Consider the following 19,167-nt stretch of genomic DNA (forward strand, 5'->3'; position numbering starts at 1 on the left):
CCAAATTCCCCACATTCCTCTTAGACAAAGTAGTCTCTTTCTTGCTCTGATGAGAAGAAACAGGTTTCCTCTTTACACTCTGAGCCACAGCCGATCAGAACACAATCCCTTGTGAGGTTAGTCGCCTTAACATCCTCTGATGGGACATAGCTCCAGAGCCTGTTTGAGTACCACTGGTATGAAAAACTAGTCTAAGGACCCTAACCAGGCAGACCTACAGCCCTCGGCATCGTTTCTTGGCTCTGCAGACTGAGACAGACCGATTTCAGGAGCTATGGCACCAATAAAGCTGCCAGCCCTGCCCCCTCTGTTCCTTCTTACTGCCCGTGACGGTTGGATGAAGCACCATTTCTTGCCATTGACTGGTTTCATTGTTGTTGTACATCATTTCATGGATAGATAGTTAATAGTTGTAGTTAGTCAATAGAGTCCCAGTTGGGACTTGCTCTGAGCAGGGCATGCGCCACTGCCCCGGCTTCAAGGGCCTAAGAGACACTACCCATCCTCTTCCCACCCAGCTGCCCAACCTGCCCCTCCCACAAGTCAGGGAGGCCAGAAGCAGTCATTTTGAGGATGCGCTTGAGGATGGCACCCCAACTAATGTACTGGATCCAACCCACCCCTTCAGGTCGGCCTGGTCCCATGTCACCTCGGACTGTTGGGTCCTAGACGTGGTTGCTTTGGTCTACACCCTGCAGTTTATAGCCAACCATCCCTCCTACCCGCCTTCCCCGTCCATGTTCAGGGACCCTTGTCATGAGCAACTCCTTGTTCAGGAGGTCAAAAACCTCCTGTGCTAGGGGGCAGTGGAAAAGGTTCCTCGGAACATGGAAGGCAGAGGATTCTACTCTCACTACTTCCTAATTCCGAAGGCAAAAAGGGGTCTCAGATCCATCCTAGATCTGTGTCGCCTCAACAAGTCTCTCAGGAAGTTGAAGTTTTGCATGGTCTCCTGGCCTCCATCTGTAGAACTGATAAATGAAATTATTTTTAATTGTTCACTTTATTAAGGTAACTTCTGTTCACCATTCACTACACTTGCCTGCATTGTAACTTCTGTTCACTGTTTGCCATATTGTAATTCAAACCCCATTTTAAAACGCTCACTCCATTTTGTAAAAGCTTCCTCCAACCTTCATTTTTGCAAACCCTGCTGTAATCTTATTAGTTAGTTTAGATGTGTGAATGAGGCATGTATGGATGATAAAATCAACCTCCAGCCCCAGCCTGTCCTGATGAGGTGAAGTTCAACTACCAACGGCTGAAGACCTAGACAACAGTGAAACAAAGTAAAAAGCATCCACCCTAAAAAGAAAAGGACAAAAGAACAACAGAAGGAAGATCAAAGCCAGGTTCAAGGCTGAAAGTCACGCCTGCAATTGACGGGTGATCAATCCAAACCCAAAGGCAGCGTGACACACCAAGACCTATAGACTTTGAATCCAAACTAAAAGCCTGTAAAAAAGAAGGGTGAGATAAGAGACTTTGGGTAACATTCTGCTGCCAACATGGAGCCAGCCACCTGCTGATTAATTTAACAACAGCAGAATGAAGCAACTCCCATGAACTAACATAGGGAAAAATCCCTATAAAGCTGGACTCTGAAGACTGAGGACTTTGAGTCTATGGTTCTGCTGCCAGCCTCCAGGAGCATCAGGTGCACCTGACCCGGACTCGGCTCCACTCTTGTGTACAGAGTACCTGGCCAGTATTCTGTCACAAGCAACTTTAGGCTGGTAACTATAATATCTACACAGAACTTGTATGAATGATTGTGTGAATATATATATATATATATATAATCATAGGAATAAGTAACCAAACAACATTGTTTGCTGTTATCTTTTATTTTATTATGGTATTTACAATAAATGTGACAAATGTCTTGTCCCCTTTAAGATCCTGCTAGTTTTTATTGGTATAACATTTATCATCCCCTCCCTGGATTCGGGCAAGTGGTATGCCATCCTCGATTTAAAGGACGTATACTTCCATATTTCCATCTTCCTGGGGCACCTTCCTCTGCTTCATATTGGGCCAGTGCCATTTCCAATTCACAGGGATGCCCTTTGGTTTCTCGTCAGCCCTGAGGGTATTTGCAAAGTGTATAGCACCAGTGGCCGCTTACCTGAGATGTCGCGGAGTCCAAATATATCTGTAACTCAACAACTGGTTGATTATGGGGCCGGTCTCCAGAGCAGGTGCAGAGACATCTTGACCGGTATGTTCCATCTGTCGCGACCTGGGGTTGATAATAAACGAGAAAAATTCAACCTTGACACCAGTACAATGCATAGAATTCATCAAAGCAGTTCTTGACTCCACTTGGCCCAGGGCCTTCCTCCCAGAGACTTGGTTCCAGGCCATGGCGGGCTGCAGACCCACCCGCTCACCACTGCCCACGTGTCTGAGGCTGCTGGGCCACATGGCAGCATGTACTTATGTGGTCAGGCATGCCTGGCTCTGCCTCAGACCCCTTCAGACATGGCTGGCGTCGGTCTGTGTCCCCAACTGGCACATCATGGACTGAGTAATCAGGATTCCAGACAGCGTCCTGTCATCCCTCCTCTGGTGGCAGTATCCCAAGTCAACGCTGGAAGAAGTTCCCTTCGCGGCCCTGGCCTTGTCAGTGACCCTTGTCTCTGACGCCTCAGACATGGGTTAGGGAGCCCATCTGGATGCCCTCAATACTTCAGGTCGCTGATCCAGTCGCAGTCGTTCCCTGCATATCACTGTCAGGGAGCTCAAGGCTGTTTGACTAACCTGCCTAGCCTTTCTACCTCATATACAAGGCACAGTAGTCCAGGGCCTGATGGACAACGCGGCTGCAGTCTTCTTTGTCAACAGGCAGGGCGGACCCAGGTCATCCGTCCTCTGCCAGGAAACCCTCTGGCTCTGGGACTTCTGTCTGCAGCACAACGTCCATCTTGTAGCTGCTCACCTTCCAGGAACCGAGAAGGCTTTGGTAGATGGCTTCAGCAGGACGTTCTCATCTTGCCACGAGTGGTCCCTTCATCCAGAGGTGCCCAGTTCCATCTTCTGCAGATGGGGAACTCTCCGGGTAGACCTGTTCACGTCCCGGCAGAACAGGAAATGCCATGTCTTCTGCTTGATTGGGGGCATGGACAGAGGATCCCTGTTGGACGCCTGTTTTGCTCCCATGGTCGGTGGCTCTGATGTACGCCTTCCCTCTGGTGCCGTAACTACCCAGGGTCCTCTTGAAAATCAAACAGGACAGGGTGAGCGTCATCCGCACAGTGCCGGCATGGCCGTGCCAACACTGGTTCAGCATTGTGATGGACCTCTCAGTGGCAATCCCGTTCCAGCTACCGCTCTGGTCAGATCTGTTGTGTAGAGGACTGCTGTGGTTCTGGCGGTGTTAGATCTGACTGCTTGGCTGCTGTGTGGCTAAACATGGAAAATCAGTAGTACTCGGCTGAGGTTCAGCACGTTCTACTGGGAAGTAGGAAACTTTCCACCAGTGCGCCCTACATGGCCAAGTGGAAACAGTTCACCTGCTGGATTGCGGACAAAGGTGTTCATCCTGAGTGGGCTTTGCTGTTGCTTATTCTGGACTACCTCCTGCACCTCAGGCTCCATGACTTGTCCCTCTCATTGATCAAGGTCCATCTAGCGGCCATCTCAGCTTCCACCCGCTGTTTGAGGGCAGATTGATTTTTGCTCAGGATATCATGGCCAGATTCCTTAAGGGCTTGGAAGGCCTCTACCCGCATGTCAGGGATCTGGTCCCTCTGTGGGACTTGAATCTGGTGCTGTTGTAGCTCATGGGCCTTCCCTTCAAGCCACTGGCTTTCTGCTCCCTCCTTCTCCTGGTCGCAGTGACATCAGCCTGCTGGGTATCTGAGATTTGGGTGCTCACCTTGCAGACGCCTTACACGGTCTTCTACACGGACACGGTCCAACTAAGACCACACCCAGCATTTTTTCCCAAGACAGTTTCTCAGATTCACTCAGGCCAGGACATTTACTTACCAGTCTTCTTTCCGATGCCATATAGATCGGAGGAGGAGCACAGGCTACATGCCCTGGATGTCAGAAGGGCTCTGGCCTTCTACACTGACCAGACCAAGCCGTTCTGTAAGTCAATGCAATTATTCATCACTTTGGCCATCAGAATGAAAGGTTGCCTTGTATCCATTCAAAGAATTTCTTCTTGGATCACTGCCTGCATTTGCTTCTGCTACAACTAAGTGAAGGTGCCACCCTGGCGATTGTCACCGCCCACCCTACCAGGGCACAGGCCTCTTTGGCAGCCTTTCTGGCCCATGTGCTTATCCAGGGCATCTGTAGAGCGGTCACCTGGTCATCTGTCAACACTGTTATGTCCCACTATGCTCTGACCCAGCAGGCCTGGGACAATGCTGGCTTCGATAGGGCAGTATTGCAAGCCGCTGAGCTATGAACTCCGAGCCCACCTCCATGGATGTTGCTTTTGAGTCATCTAAAATGGAATCGACATGAGCAAGCACTTGAAGTAAAAACGGTTAGCTACCTTTTTGTAAATGTTGTTGTTCCAGATGTGTTCATGTCCATTCCATTTCCTGCCCTTCTAATCCTCTGTCAGAGTTTCCAGCCACGAGGAACTGAGAGGGTGCAGAGCTGGCAGTGCCTAATATACTGCCACATGGGAGCACCACTCCAGGGCGTGCCACAGCCAGCCCTATGGCTACTGCTAAGGCAGAAATCTCAGACAACTTTGCACGTGGGCAGAGCCATCCATACCCATATGCAAGCTGCACAGGGGGCACCAGGAAATTTGGGGTACCAAATTTCCTGGTGCCCTACGCAGCTGCATCCAGCTCCAGCGGCCAGCCCGATCCCCCGGACAGTTCAGCTGGCCCCTCATGGGCTGCGCACAGCAGGGCCCAGGAAAGCTGCCTCCGCCCCTGCCCCACCCCTTTCCCACAGCCCCTGCTCCGCCCCACCTCCTCCTGCCCCACCCCCACTCTACCCTTCCCACTCAAACCCCGTACCTTGAGCTATGGGTCCCAAGGGACTGCAGCAGGGGTTGGGTTTGGGCCTGCCCTACACTCACCAGGCAGCGGGAACTGGAGTGCCCCAGCCCACTCTGCTACGCTGGCTCCCAGCTGTGCTGCCAGTGAGTGCTGGGGGTGGTTCCCGTCCCTTCGCTCAAACCTGGGAGCCGAGGGAGCAGAACGGTGCAGGTTGAGGCCGGGTCTCTCCACTTCCCGCCACCTCATGAGTGCGGGGGCGGGCCTGACTCCTGCTGTCTTCCTGCACTGGATGCTCCTGCCTCCCAAAGCCCTTGGGCACAGCCCCCTTCTCCCCCATGGAGGCCTGGGATGCCCCCCTGCAGTGGGGCTGTGTAGGGCAGCACAGTCTCTAGGGACAGCCTTGCACATGGGCATGCATAAACTTAGAATGGAATGGACATGAGCAACACATCTGGAAGAACAATAGTTACGAAAAGGTAGGTAACCATTTTTTTGTAGAAAAGTTACTCCAGAGGCAAGGAACAGGATTGATGACAAAATGGAGATGATGCAGCTGCCTTTTATGTTCTTTTGCCGTGTGGCTTGTACTTCCTTTGTCCCAAACACAAGCTTCACAGTACATGGCATGGAGGCCTTAAGAGTTCTCTGTCCACAGGCATATGACATGCTTTGCTTACTCATAAGGTGTCTTCCCTGGTTCCTTTCAGTGGGTTCATTGTACAGTTTATGACCCTTCACGGGCCATCAAACAGATTAGGCAGTGCTGATGCCAATCTGTCTGGGGGTGTCACCCAGAAACATCAGAGTTTGGAAATACAGATATACCATGCATATCTGTAACTTTCCTTCCTACAGTCCAGTCAACCTTGAAATGCCCCTTTTGAGGTGCCCTACCACTTCCTTGTTCTCCTGTGTGTTTCCCCCTGTTGGGTTCACATCCCTCTTTTCAACCTGTTTTTCCTGTTAACTTCACATGCAACTAGAGGTTCCATTGCGTTGGCTTTACCATGCTTAATTTACATCAGCAACAGGGATAGGTGAATAGACATGCTTTTGTCTGGCAGAAGCCCTGTTTGTTCACTCTGCCTTGTAACAGACTTTAAAACTTTCAGTGTATATATGTACACGTTTCCTTATAGAGTGTCAGTACATGCATTTCTTAGTTATATTGATGACCATCGTGTCATTGGCTTTCATTTGATAACTTACTAGGCACTTGTTGGATAAGTACTATGAAAGCAGCATGTTGGGTATAGTGAGTTTGTCAGGCCTGATAGGAGTTGCTCACACAGAGTACTGAACCCTTTGCCATTGAGGAGATCCTAGGGTCACACCATGTTCTTCAAAAACTATTTTAATAGATATGTCAACAACTGGGCTAAAAACAGCTACATCTAATGGATGTAAAATACTCCATTTTACACCATTTACTACTGCAAGGACCAAATTCATCCCTGGGGTAACTCCACTGAAGTACAGTTGAGTTAACACCAAGGATGAACTTTGCTCTATAAGACTATTGCTCGTTTCCCTTTGTTGGGAGGAATGTTCTGAATTTCCATACAGTGTATATAGCAATTTAACCAAAGCAAACAGGAGCACAAATTGTACAGCTACCAGTAGACTGACAGTGATTTAACTTTCATCCCTAAATCGCTCTCTTTGACTGCTTGAGCTCATGGATTTCTTTTGCATGAACCATAAAGTGTGTGTGTGCGTTTAATACTAGAGTATGTTAGGTTGGAATGAGCAATGAAATTGAAAATCTTTTGGGCTCAGAGCATCTCACACAATTCTCTTCCATACAAAGACAAGTGATCACATCATTTCCATTCTCTGATGTCTCTGTTCATTCTGAAGTGGACCCTGGAATGGTCTTCCTTGTTTTCATAATCTTCCTGGCCACGCTTCAGTGTATCTCACATTAGTCTTTTTTGTCTGCTTCCTTTCTGGCTTTATCTGTATATCGGCAGTTTCAACTCTGTCCCTCCACACAATTTAACGCTACCAGGAACAACTTAGGCCAGGTCTACACTGCGACTTTAAATCGGTTTAATGGCTGATATACCGATTTAACGCTGTATCCGTTCACACGACGTCGTCATTAATATCGAGTTAAACGGCTCCTTAAACGACTTTCGAACTCCCAACGAGAGGTAGTAGCGCTAAATCTCGATAGTGATACCTCGATTAGGGTTCATTGGACGAACGACGTTATGTGGCCGGGCTGGCTCACAGAGTGCGCACGATGACCCTTGCGACAGCATTCTGAATCGGATGCCCGGCATGTAAACAGGAAAGCCCGCAACTTTTAATTACATTTCCTGCTTGCCCAGCGTGGATCTGATCAGCACGCTGGCGATGCAGTTTGAAATCGAGAAAAGAGCTCCGTAGCGTAGGTGAACTAGGTTGATCGCTTATGGGAAGACATCTGTTGTATCCAGCTCCGTTACAGAACCCAAATGCCAAAGCGTTGATAAAAACTCAGGATACACACGCTGGAGTGACAAGTACGGGAAGCCAGAGACTCAAATGGAGCTCATGAGGAGGGTGGTATGAGACTCGCTATCCCACAGTCACACAGTCTGAAAATTATTTGCATTCTTGCTAGCTCTCCATTGTCTGTAGTTCCAAACACAGTGTCTGGCGTGTTCAGGGAAGCTCCTCAGTTATTTCCCCACCACGCTGAAAAAAAAAAAGGAAAGATTTGCTGTCTTATGGCGTTTGCTCAATCACTCGGAAAAGGCGCCAAAGGTTGTCTGCTGCCTTCACAAGGGAGAGGTGAGGCTGTACCAGCACACCGGGCAGTGTTTCTGCCTCCATCAGGCACTGCTCTCACACGAAGTGGAACTGGATACTGCAGGCAACAGCTACCCCAGTGCACGCTCCTGAAATCGATGGTAGCTTTGACCAGAGCGCAAACAATCGATTCGGATCCCACTGTGGACGCGCTAAACCGATTTTATTAGATCTGTTTTGTAATATCGGTTTAAGCTAATTCAAAATAATCGTGCAGTGTAGACGTACCCTTACCTGAGTATCTCCACCTTGTTAACGTCTCATCTCCTTTCATAACTCAGCTGAAAGTATCTCTTCTTTCTTACCTTCCACATGAACTTTTATATTCTCACGCTCCGCTGTTACTGAACTCTGCAAAACTTTATAGAGTATTGTTTGTATAAGAGATACTATATAAAATAGAGTTCTATTGCACTGTCACATCACCAGACTGAGTATTTAACACATTCTTAGCCATTTTTAAAAGTGAGTTTAAGGAGTCAGGGCCTTCATCACAGCAGCCAGCCCAAATTTAGTTTAGGGAATTACCTTGATGTTTCTGTCAGATACAATACTCTCTATTTCCTGTCCTAACCTGTTATGCAAGATTGCTGGATGCTCTTAAAAAGCTGCTGCCTTCCTGAGCATATGCTAGGTGCCTGCATTTTAGTGATTGGTGAAGTGATTCTGGAATTTGTCATTTGGGAGCCTTTGGGATGAAAGACACTGTATAAAAATGTGACAAGGTGACGATGATGTTAGTATTGAATGGACTTAAGTATTGTGGCACTTTTAGCCTCATGGCATATCAAGGAGTAATGCTTTTATATTTTGCTTAATCTTGAATGGTGTGTAGGAAGGGGATAAAGAGATGATATAGAATGGTAGGTGCAGACAAAACTATGAGGTAATTTCTTCTCTCTTTATATTAGTATCTAAAGATATTTAAGCACCTAAAGATGCAGATAGAAACTTAGTGGAATTTTCAAAAGCTCAAATTCCCCCCTGATTTCAGTTGGAGTTAGGTATCTATACACTTTTAAAAATTACACTGAGTGCCTATTTACATCTTTAGGTGCCTAAATACCTTAAAAATCTGTCCCTAAATCTCTAAATCAAGGCCTTTAAACTCACTGAAGGTTAAATTCCACTTTTAAGTTGTCTGTAGCCTGGGGTGTACCTTTAGGATGATGTACTCCCCAATCCACTGTTTTATCATCTGTATTTCCTTTGGTTTTACTTCTCTCATTTCCAAGGCTAATCTGGAAGATGTGAGACAAAGGTTTCGTCCCATAGAAGAGCTGAAGAAGGAGTTTGAAGAACTCAACATGAAGATAGAAACTGATTTGGAAGTTATGGTTAAATTAATCAACAAATTCAACAGCTCTACTTCTACGCTGGATGAAAAAGTAGCAGCACTATATGACCTTGAGTATTATGTTCATCAGGTGAGCTAACAAAAAAACATTAACAGCTGCTGTGTAAAATCCAGGGAATATGGTATCATAAATGCGGTTTTATTCTTCTTTTCAGTATCAGATAATACAAATTAATTATGGCAATCCGAGGACAATAAGTGATTTCACAGGACCACTGCAGGGCTTCTTTTATATCTGCATTTCTAATACATTATTATTCTAAACTGATAAAATATAATCGCTATTTACCTAGAGGCCAAGTTTTCGCAATTTGTGATGTGCTCTCAGCCCTCTGTATATATCAGTCTTTTTGCATGTGGTGGTTGAAGATGGGTTTTATTTGCCATTTGTGTGTATATTTTTATTGTTGAAGTTATTAGTCAGTGCCCTGAATGCCTTGCAGGGTACAGGGATGGGTACTTTATAAATATACGTAAAAATATTATTATTCTATTATTACATGAAAGGCATCTGTTGTCCTGTGTGACTAGGGTGACCAAATGTTCTGGTATTATCGGGACCATCCTGATATGAGGGGCTTTGTCTTTTATATACACAACTATACCACTACAGAAAAGAGAAGTGTCCCAATTTTTTTCATACTTGCTATCTGGTCACCCTATGTCTGTAACCCTTCATGATTATCTCTCCTCATACTTCTCCATACAGAAAGCCACTATATCAAGAAAGATAACCCAGGCATGCGCACACATATACAGAAAGCCCATCTTTTAGCGACTTAGAAGTGGGATATAGAACCTCTCAAATCTGGGCCCACAAGTGACCAGAATTTTTTGGCCACCAAACAGCTGTCTGATGGTAGGTGAAATGAGTTTCAGTTCCCAGTAAACAGATGCCCATGTCTCAAAAATCATTTTCAGCATCTGTTTGCTCTCCTGTGTGCAATCTCAGTGCAGAGACCGAGGACAGAATGTAGAGAAAAGTACCCTCTTATATCACATGCAGATGTGGTTCTGTCACGTTTAGTTTGAAGCAGATTGACAGAGGCAAATATGGGGAAGCTTCCACTGCTGTTCTCAGTGCTGAACCTTCTCTGGGGAGTTCAGTCTCCAGAGATGTTAATCTGGCACCTTTCACTAGCATGAAATGCATTCAAAAAACAGTTTTGGGGGGAAGCTAGGAAAAAATGGTCTGATGAGAAGCGAAGTCCATCTGCCAAGCTTCCTGCAAAAGAAAAATCTCTTTAAAGTATTATTTCCAGAGCTTTTCATTTCCTATTCCCATACTGAATCTTTCCCACAGACAGTCACAGAGTGGCAAACCTTGGCACACTCTTTCCTTGCAATACTTTTGCTGCCATGTGCACCTGACTTAAAGAATAAACTTGGACTGCCAGTGCCCTAATGGCTGGTTATATACACTCCAGGATCGGGGGGAACCAAGTTCAATCCCTGCGATTCAGAAATGCTAGTGTAGATGGTAAGTACTCACTGCTTCCTGTTCTGTAGGACCAGAGTGGTGAAGGGAATCATACCCAAACACAAACAGGTGGGACTCTGAACTACTAGAAGAGAGAAAATGGAGGGGAAGCTGGAATACGAATGGAGGATAGCTGGAGTTTTATGGGCAGTCCCTCCATGCCCCACAGGCAGCTGATAAGAAATATTACCTGCCCTTCAGCAGACATAATTCTTTCTCCTCTTTCTTCTTCCAGCTAGTTCAGTGCACCCTGGATGTCATCTCTATTTAATATTAACTTTAGCAACACTTGCTTAGTGTAATTACTGAAGGGCGGCCAAATACGCTCCTGGAGCATAACACAGAAAATAATTAGTCAGGAATTCTCTGTCCTGTGACTCAGTTACACCAATGCAGCCCGATGGATCTGAGTAGCAATCCTTAACAGGACATTACAGAAGAGTGTAGATAGCAAGAAGCCAGACCTATTGAGGAAAAATGTTGGCTCCATTCCATCTTCTTTACAAGGTGATGGCCCAGCAAGTCTTTCATGCTCCAAGTTAGATCGTACTGCACCACTAATGCTAATACTCCAGCTCTTGTGTGCTACCCTATACTGGCTCCTCAGTCCTCAGAATGCAAAGTGTACTGTTGATGGGAAGCCCTGGAGTGGAATATCTTTTGTACTCTGAGGTTTCCTAGCAGAGTATTACTGTCTGCTCTGAGGAGCAAGTCATGGGGAAGTTCCAGATTGCTGGCCCATAAGCAGTGATCGGTCCCTCAGGATCTAGCAGAGAAGCCACTGGATGTGCTGAGCTCAACCTTAACAATGTAATCAGGGGAGGAAGCAGTGGTAAGGGGTCAGGTACTGGATTGGGAGACTTACCCAACTTGATCTTTCACAGATAATCAGCTCAGGGTCACAGGTCTTCTCCAGCTCTTACTTTGCCAGAATCAGTTGGCCCCTATGCTAATCAGGATTCAGCTTAGTGTGTTTGGGGCAGCTGTGGAGAGACAGAGGATGCTGTGCTGTTATCTGTAACATGCAAAAAACAAAGCAAATATAAAGAAAACAGAGCATAACTCATTTATAGACAGAGCGCAGAGTATTTACACCCCAGTGCACACAGAGCCCAGGCCCCTTTTCATAGTTTGCCGTCTCATTTTTCTCTCTCAGATTATTTACTCTTCTTTCCTTGTCTTTTTCTTCCTTTCCCTTCAGAACTGCAACACGATTTCACAGTGTTCATTTCCTCTCCTCTCTGTCTTATTGACAGTCTTCTTTTCTCTCGTTTCTAATATCTCCTCTCTCCCCATTTTCTCTCTCTCTCTCCCAATTTAAAGCTGCCCCCTCTGTGACTGCTGTCAATTTACTTGTCTCCCATACCCCCACCTCGGCCGCATGCTTCCTTGAATGAGTGCTCGTTTGATCTTGGGCTTTCTTCTCTGCTGTTTTCAATGGGCTGGAGCTAAGCATTTGCTATAACAACACTGCATATGTTGCTCAGCAAAGCATTCCCAGCTCCTCAGGGAAGTTCATGCAGTGGCTCTCAAACTTTTTTACTGGTGACCCCTTTCACATACCAACCCTCTGCGTACGACCCCCCCCCCTTATAAATTAAAAACACTTTTTTATATATTTAACACCATTATAAATGCTGGAGGCAAAGTGGGGTTTAGGGTGGAGGTTGACAGCTCGTGACCCCCCATGTAATAACCTTGTGACTCAATGAGGGGTCCTGACCCCCAGTTTGAGAACCCCTGGGTTAATGCTTATGTGCTTTCAAGAAAAAGAAAAAACAAAGAATGTGAGGAGTTGCAGTTTTCACAACAGATGCCAAGAAACAAAATAAGGTTAAAGCATTTTTTTAAAAAGTTTTTATCTCATTTTTACAATTTATACTCCAGTCTTGTGACTGGGAGACCTTTCACGGGAACTGGAGCTAGACTATGGGACCCGCTCCCAGGTGAGAGTAGAATGACGACTGACCTCACTGTGATCAGTACTAAATGCAAAACTCATGTTTTTTGAATTGGCTTTCGCTCATTAAGCTCTTTTTATGTAGACATATTTGCAAAGTGTAAACTAACCAATCTGTTGCTCCTACAGACTGAGAGAGACTTGATATTTCTAGTTTCAAATATTGTTAAATATTACGGTGATTGGGCATAATCAAGGCGGTTAGATTAGATTTATATTGCAGTTAAGATAACTCTAAAGGGGGGTTGACTCAGCGAAAGGCAAGGAGATACATGAGGTCAGGCTTATAGAAGAGTTAGAAGAATGTGATCCAAAAGGATTTAGGAAAAAAACTGTTGCTGCAAAAGGCAAATGATCTCGCAACTGGACTCCAAGGTACCATTGATTCTTGCTGAGGAGGGTAAATTGCCAAATGCATGTTGGTTACCACCTCATAATGAATTATAGATAATGCATATAAACCTTAGCCCTGATTCAGTAGGATTTAGGCCAGGGGTCGGCAACCTTTCAGAAGTGGTGTGCCAAGTCTTCATTTATTCACTCTAATTTAAGGTTTCACATGCTGGTAATACATTTTAACATTTTTAGAAGGTCTCTTTCTATAAATCTATAATATATAACTAAACTATTGTTGTACGTAAAGTAAATAAAGGTTTTAAAATGTTTAAGAAGTTTCATTTAAAATTAAACTAAAATACAGAGTCCCCTGGGCCGGTGGCCAGGACCCGGGCAGTGTGAGTGCCACTGAAAATCAGCTCACGTGCCGCAGGTTACCTACCCCTGATTTAGGCAGTGAAGTCAATGAGACGGCGTATATTAAGCACATGATTCAGTGACTGTATGATTAGGATCTTGCTGAAGTATTTAACCCATAACCAATTTTGTTAAAGGGACAAAAATCTTGATTATTAAATCTGAAACTAATCTGCTAACTCTGTTATACTCTATTTGGAGTATTTTGTTACTTTTAGCACTTCAGTCAGCTTAGGCAGGGACAGGGCCGCCCAGAGGATTCAGGAGGCCTGGGGCAAAGCAATTTTGGGGGCCCCTTCCATAAAAAAAATTACAATACTGTATTCTCGTGGGGGCCCCTGCGGGGCTCGGGCAAATTGCCCCACATGCTCCCCGCCAGGGGCGACCCTGGGAAAAATAAACCTTCCACATCTCGGCACAAACCCAGTTTTGAGAAAACTTCTTTACAAGGTATCGCTGGTTCTCAGCATCAGCTAGTGCTAAAAGGCACTAAAGCTCATTAAAAGGGTTAGAGAAATATTTTCCGTCAAAACTTTTTTTGGATCGAAAACTAGTGGTTTTAAAAGCGAAAACATTGTGGACAATGTCTGCTTTCTTTCAAATTGTTGTGTTTTTTTAATTGAAAAGCTGAAATTAGTCGGCCAAAACCTGAGTATGGTTTTGGGTTTCAGAAGCGTGTGGCCAAATATTTGCTGCTTGCTGTGTTTGATTGTTTAAAGAAACACTATAAAAATTCTGCTTAAAAAAATCCAAAACTTTTGAACCACCTCAACTTGGACCAACGCCTGAGCCCACCCAGTCAAAGATTTTTCCAGGTTTCTGATTCTCTGCTGGCTTCTTGACTCATATCTGTCTCCATAACTTTGGGTTTCATTTAGGTAGAACATAAGAACAGCCATACTGGGTCAAACCAAAGGTCCATCCAGCCCAGTATCTATTCTTACCGACAATGCCAATGCCAAGTGCCCCAGAGGGAGTGAACCTAACAGGTAATGATGAAGTGATCTCTCCCCTGCCATCCATCTCCACCCTCCGACAACAGAGGCTAGGAACACCATTCGTGTACCCATCCTGGGTAATAGCCATTAACGGACTTAACTTCCATGCATTTATCTGTTTCCTAGAGACTGACTCCATGGGGTCCCTCACAAACTGGTGACGGTTACTGTGTTGTCTTTTAGTATAGCTTATGTAGCATGCTCCACCAAACTGCAAGCATTTGCTCGTTCCAGAATCTGGGAGAGCCTATGTTGTGAAAACTGACATGCTCAACAATAGCACATGCATGTGAATGAAGCACGGGTGCTAAAATTAAATTAACCAGGCTTCTCAAACTGGGGGTCGGGAACCCCTGCAGGAGTCACAAGTCTATTGAACTGGGGGTGTGTGACCTGTCCGCTCCACCTCAACACCCCACTTTGCCTCCAGCATTTATAAAGTGTTAATATGATAATAAAAGTGTTTTCAATAGATGGGGGAGGCGGCTCACACTCAGAGGTTGCTATGTGAAAGGGGTCACCAGGAACAAAAAAGTTGGAAGAACCACTGAACCAACGCCCTCTGAAGCCTCCAGGGAATTGCAGGAGGATCGGGGGTACGGAGGTGTCTCCCTTGGTAGGCGTCAGGTAAGAGGTAGGGTGTTTAGGATATTGCTCTTCTCAATGTTGATCTCCCCAAGTGCTTAATTTAAAATGAAGCTACTCTCCCCTGACATAATCTCCCTATATGCACTGAAATTGAATATAGACTAGAATTTGACATTTGAGAAGAAAACGGATGGTAGCCCTAATGGAAAAGCTTACAAGCTTGGGCTTCTTGCAAGCCTCAAAACTGCTGGATGAGCTTTAGAGTAGGAAGGCTGTGCCTCCCAAACAGCCTAGCCTTGCCCCATATCTGACCCCCTACTTCTGCCCCCCAACTGCCCACCCCCTTAGACTCCCCGACCCATTCTGTTCCTGGCACCCCGCTCACCCGGAGCCTCAGGCATCGTATCCAGCAGTGTCCCTGAACAGCGGTGCAGTGTGGCTCCCCGCGGAGTTCCCTGAGCTCCGCCCTGCTCAAAGCCACGTGGTAAGGGAGAGGGCTGGGCGCTCAGGAGTCCTGCCAGAGCCGCAGGGCGCTGCTGTCAGGGACGCTGCTGGATGTGCTGGAGGCCCGCGTGAGGGGCGGAGCGGGGTCGGGTGCGGCAGACCTCGCCCGTTCTGTTGGGGCCCTGCGAGCCCGGGGCCTGGGGCAAATTGCCCCACTTTGCCCCCCCCCCCCCGGGCGGCCCTGGGCAGGGAACCCGAAATGGTCAGTTTTACCTTGTCGACCCAACAGTCTCTTGTTTTTTAGTGTTTCTGTCTCCATCACCAAATGGGAATGGTGGGAATTCTAACAACAAAATGTTCCATGAATATACAAACAATTTTGAAAATTCCTTGAAGACTACTCTCTCTAGTAGATTTTTGAAAAATCATTCTTTTAAATTTACAAGCACTAAACTTTGCACTAAGTAAGCCTGAACTACTTGAGACTCTCCCTTTAGGTAACAATTGCAAACTACTTGCAGGCACTTCTCTAGTGTTGATTCAGATTTATTTTTCCCTCCTTTTCCTCTGTGATAGCCCAAAATCTGTTTCAAGTCAAAGTGCAGCAGATGAATGTAAGAATATTAGAACATAGATTATCAGACCACTGGTTCATCTACTCTGGAATCCTCTCTGAGTGGTCAGCCTAGTATTGGCTGCTTCAGAGGAAGGCACAAGAAACCCTGCAGCAGGCACTTATGGGATAACATGCGTCCAAGGAAAGTTTCTTGCTAGCCTCCATTAATTCAAGATTGGCTTCTGCCTTTCAGGTTAACACAGTACCTTGCACAATATTAATGTTGAATGTCAGGAATAGTTTGTCCATCTCTTGCTTTAACCAGAAGCTTAGAATGTGAAGTTAGTGCATTATTGCTGCTGCTGACGGGCTGCTTGACAATTATTTCTTATACTTCAAGCCTGCCAATTACAGCTCACTTTGTGTGTATGTATAACATACAATTCCCTCTGTTCTCAATAATGGCCTTCTAGAGTGAGAATAAGTGAGAATTTACTTTGTTTTGACAGTGTCAGGTTCCCTGAGTTAACAACACATGTGTCAGGGGAAAGTTTTAATAGCTAATCAAATTATTTGAATTCTCAGTGATGCGTTGTATATTTGATAATAGCCACCTGTCAGCGTATATTGTTTCTGGAAGTGTGGAATGTGATGCTCACAGGGAGCAGTGTATGATTTATGAGCCATGATTTTTTCTTTAATTTTAAGAAGCTTTTCAAAACAAAATTCCAGGTAGATCTGGAAAAGATAAAATTGATTTAGATGTTATGTTGTTCTAATTTACTTTGGTTGAAAACTTGATGGGAACCCAAGTGATGCATGTTAAGTTTTACATTAGTGTGGAATCTATTCATTCATAGGTGGACAATGCAAAAGACTTTCTTTCCTTGGGTGGACTTCAGCTTGTGATTAATGGACTAAACAGCACCGAGCCTGTGCTAAAGGAACATGCTGCCTTTGTCCTGGGAGCTGCACTGTCTAGGTGAGCAGTGCGTGTGTGCTCACTGGGAATAGGGGTGGGGGAGGATGAATGGGAAAGAATAGCTTTTTAAAAGATCAGACGGTCAAGATACTTTTCTTCACCTTTCTGAAGAGATGGGTATTTTATCCTATCTGATACACATGAAAAATTCCAAAGCTAGTGGAAATGTGACACTACAGAGATTTCCCTTCTCTTCTCTTCTCCCTCCCTTTGTCTTTTTTCTTCTTCTCTTCTCCAGGGAACAGTTCATTTTTGAATAGTGAGATTGTGACATCAGATACACTTTAGTCTTCTGGGAGAACACACGTCAAGGTTCTGAATCCAGGGGCCTAATTTTGCCATTGAAATGCACATGTGTAATTCCTAACATGTAAAGGCTAAACTTGCATTGAAATTGATGGCAAGAAACTGAATAGATGATGGGCTGATCGGAAAGGTGTTTATAATTCACTTAAAGATGACTACCATGGAAAGGAATCCATTTTTCCTCATGTTACACTGTGTTTTAAAGTGCTTCAAATTGTAGGAATGTTGCCAGCTTGGGTTTGAATGTTGGTTTTTGTTTTAAAGGCTTTTATAGTCAGTGTGGTGGGGAAGGGGTGAATGTGAATAACAAACACAGAGAAGTCAAGGAACACAGAGAGAAGGCTGAAAGCCAGAAACCTTTTTTAAAAGCCTGCTTGTTCTTATGCTTTGAAATACAGTCACACTTTTTAAAAAATGACAAATAATTCACAATAATGTATTCTATAAAAGCTCGTGTTTCTTTTAGAGGCTTACATACAATGGGCCAGATCCTCAGCTCATGTGAATTGGCATACTCCATTGACTTCAGTGAAGTTACACTGATTTACACCAGCTCATGATCCGTCTCACAGTTTTCAGACCAAGATTGAATTTTTAGTCTCAGTGAGATGTGCCAAGTAAGCTAAAAAAAATTCCAAACTCAAAATGAATTAATGTGATAGGCTGGTTTCTTTGTCAGATACTCTTTCAGAACTGAAATGCAATCCCTGCTCTATATTCTGATCATTTAGAGTACCATTTAAAACTACGTCTTTAGTGGCTTTATTGGACTTTCTGCTAATGCACAGAAACTTAATTCTAAGTTTTACATCTGTCATATATTGAGGGTAGCCATGTTAGTCTTATCCACAAAAACAACAAGGTGTCCGGTGGCACCTTAAAGACTAACAGATTTATTTATTATGCCCAAATAAATCTGTTAGTTTTTAAGGTGCCACCAGACACCTTGTTGTTTTTACATCTGTCATAGATGCAATGTAGGGAATTTGGAAACGTTTAAGGGCAATTGGAAATATAAAGGGGAAAATTTTAAACCACATCTTCCCTGAGAAAGTTGAAGCAACACAGTCATGACACAAGAAATTAATGATTGTTCACTAATGCGTGTATATTTTTTCTCACTAAATTACAAATGCCTGTCGTGGGGAAGAAGTATATCTTTCTCAGATATGGTACTAAAGTACTGTTCTTGCAAACATTTAATTTTTTTTTAAAGAGCATTCTGACAGATGGTAACCTTCAGTGGTTCAGATGATGTACTGTCTCATTCCTTTGTTCCCATATTTGAGGAACTTTTTATTCTTTTTACCTGGCTGTGCTTAAACTTTCTTATTAAATAGACATTTACATGCTGACATGTTTAGTTTGTGATATCTGGTTAATTTATTTGCTTGTAAATTATCTAAGTTCTTATTTTATGTTCCTTTTTAAACTTCCCTGGACATTCAGAGTACTTCACTCAACGCTTTTTTTTTTTTTGCATTGTTTTTTTTTCTAAATCAAGATTATTATTACTATTGTTATTATGTATTAAGCCTGTATTGTTGCATGGGTGTGGCAGTTAGGTGAAGATAATCCACCTTCTGTGCAGTCTCCTTGATGCAACCAATGAATTTGTTGCATGCACATTAGCAGTAGAATAAGGGTGGTGACTGGGTGAGTTATCTCTGATATCACAGTGGTGTAGGACTCTTGTAATTCACGAAGTCAGAATGGCTGGCCTTAATAATTAGGCGGTAACAGACCCTCATCTCACTGATGATTGAACCTGATGATACGCTAAATGAAAAGAGCTCTCAACTATACTTGTAGCTGTAGCACTGATTTTCTTCAAACTTGGTTTGTCCTTGAAAACCATGGGTCAGAGCCCCTTGTGGAAGGGAAGAGCAGAGGCCATGGATGCTATCTTACTGTGTGGCTTATTCCATTGTTGTTCTGCTCCCATTTAATGCTCTGTTGTCGGTGCTG

At 44.6% G+C, this 19,167-nt stretch overlaps 1 protein-coding gene across 3 annotated transcripts in view; it reads left to right on the forward strand.

The window, feature by feature from the left end:
• The window catches only part of SIL1 (SIL1 nucleotide exchange factor), a 285,228-nt gene that overhangs the window by 187,305 nt on the left and 78,756 nt on the right, over nt 1-19,167 (forward strand). For all 3 annotated transcript variants that reach the window (XM_032779692.1, XM_032779694.1, XM_075068059.1), the window contains 2 exons: nt 9,011-9,202; nt 16,772-16,893. In XM_032779692.1, coding sequence (XP_032635583.1) covers nt 9,011-9,202; nt 16,772-16,893 — 314 coding nt within the window. The remainder of the gene's footprint in view (nt 1-9,010; nt 9,203-16,771; nt 16,894-19,167) is intronic.

Source organism: Chelonoidis abingdonii, chromosome 7 (genome assembly GCF_003597395.2).
Source record: "Chelonoidis abingdonii isolate Lonesome George chromosome 7, CheloAbing_2.0, whole genome shotgun sequence".
Lineage (NCBI taxonomy): Eukaryota > Metazoa > Chordata > Testudines > Testudinidae > Chelonoidis > Chelonoidis abingdonii.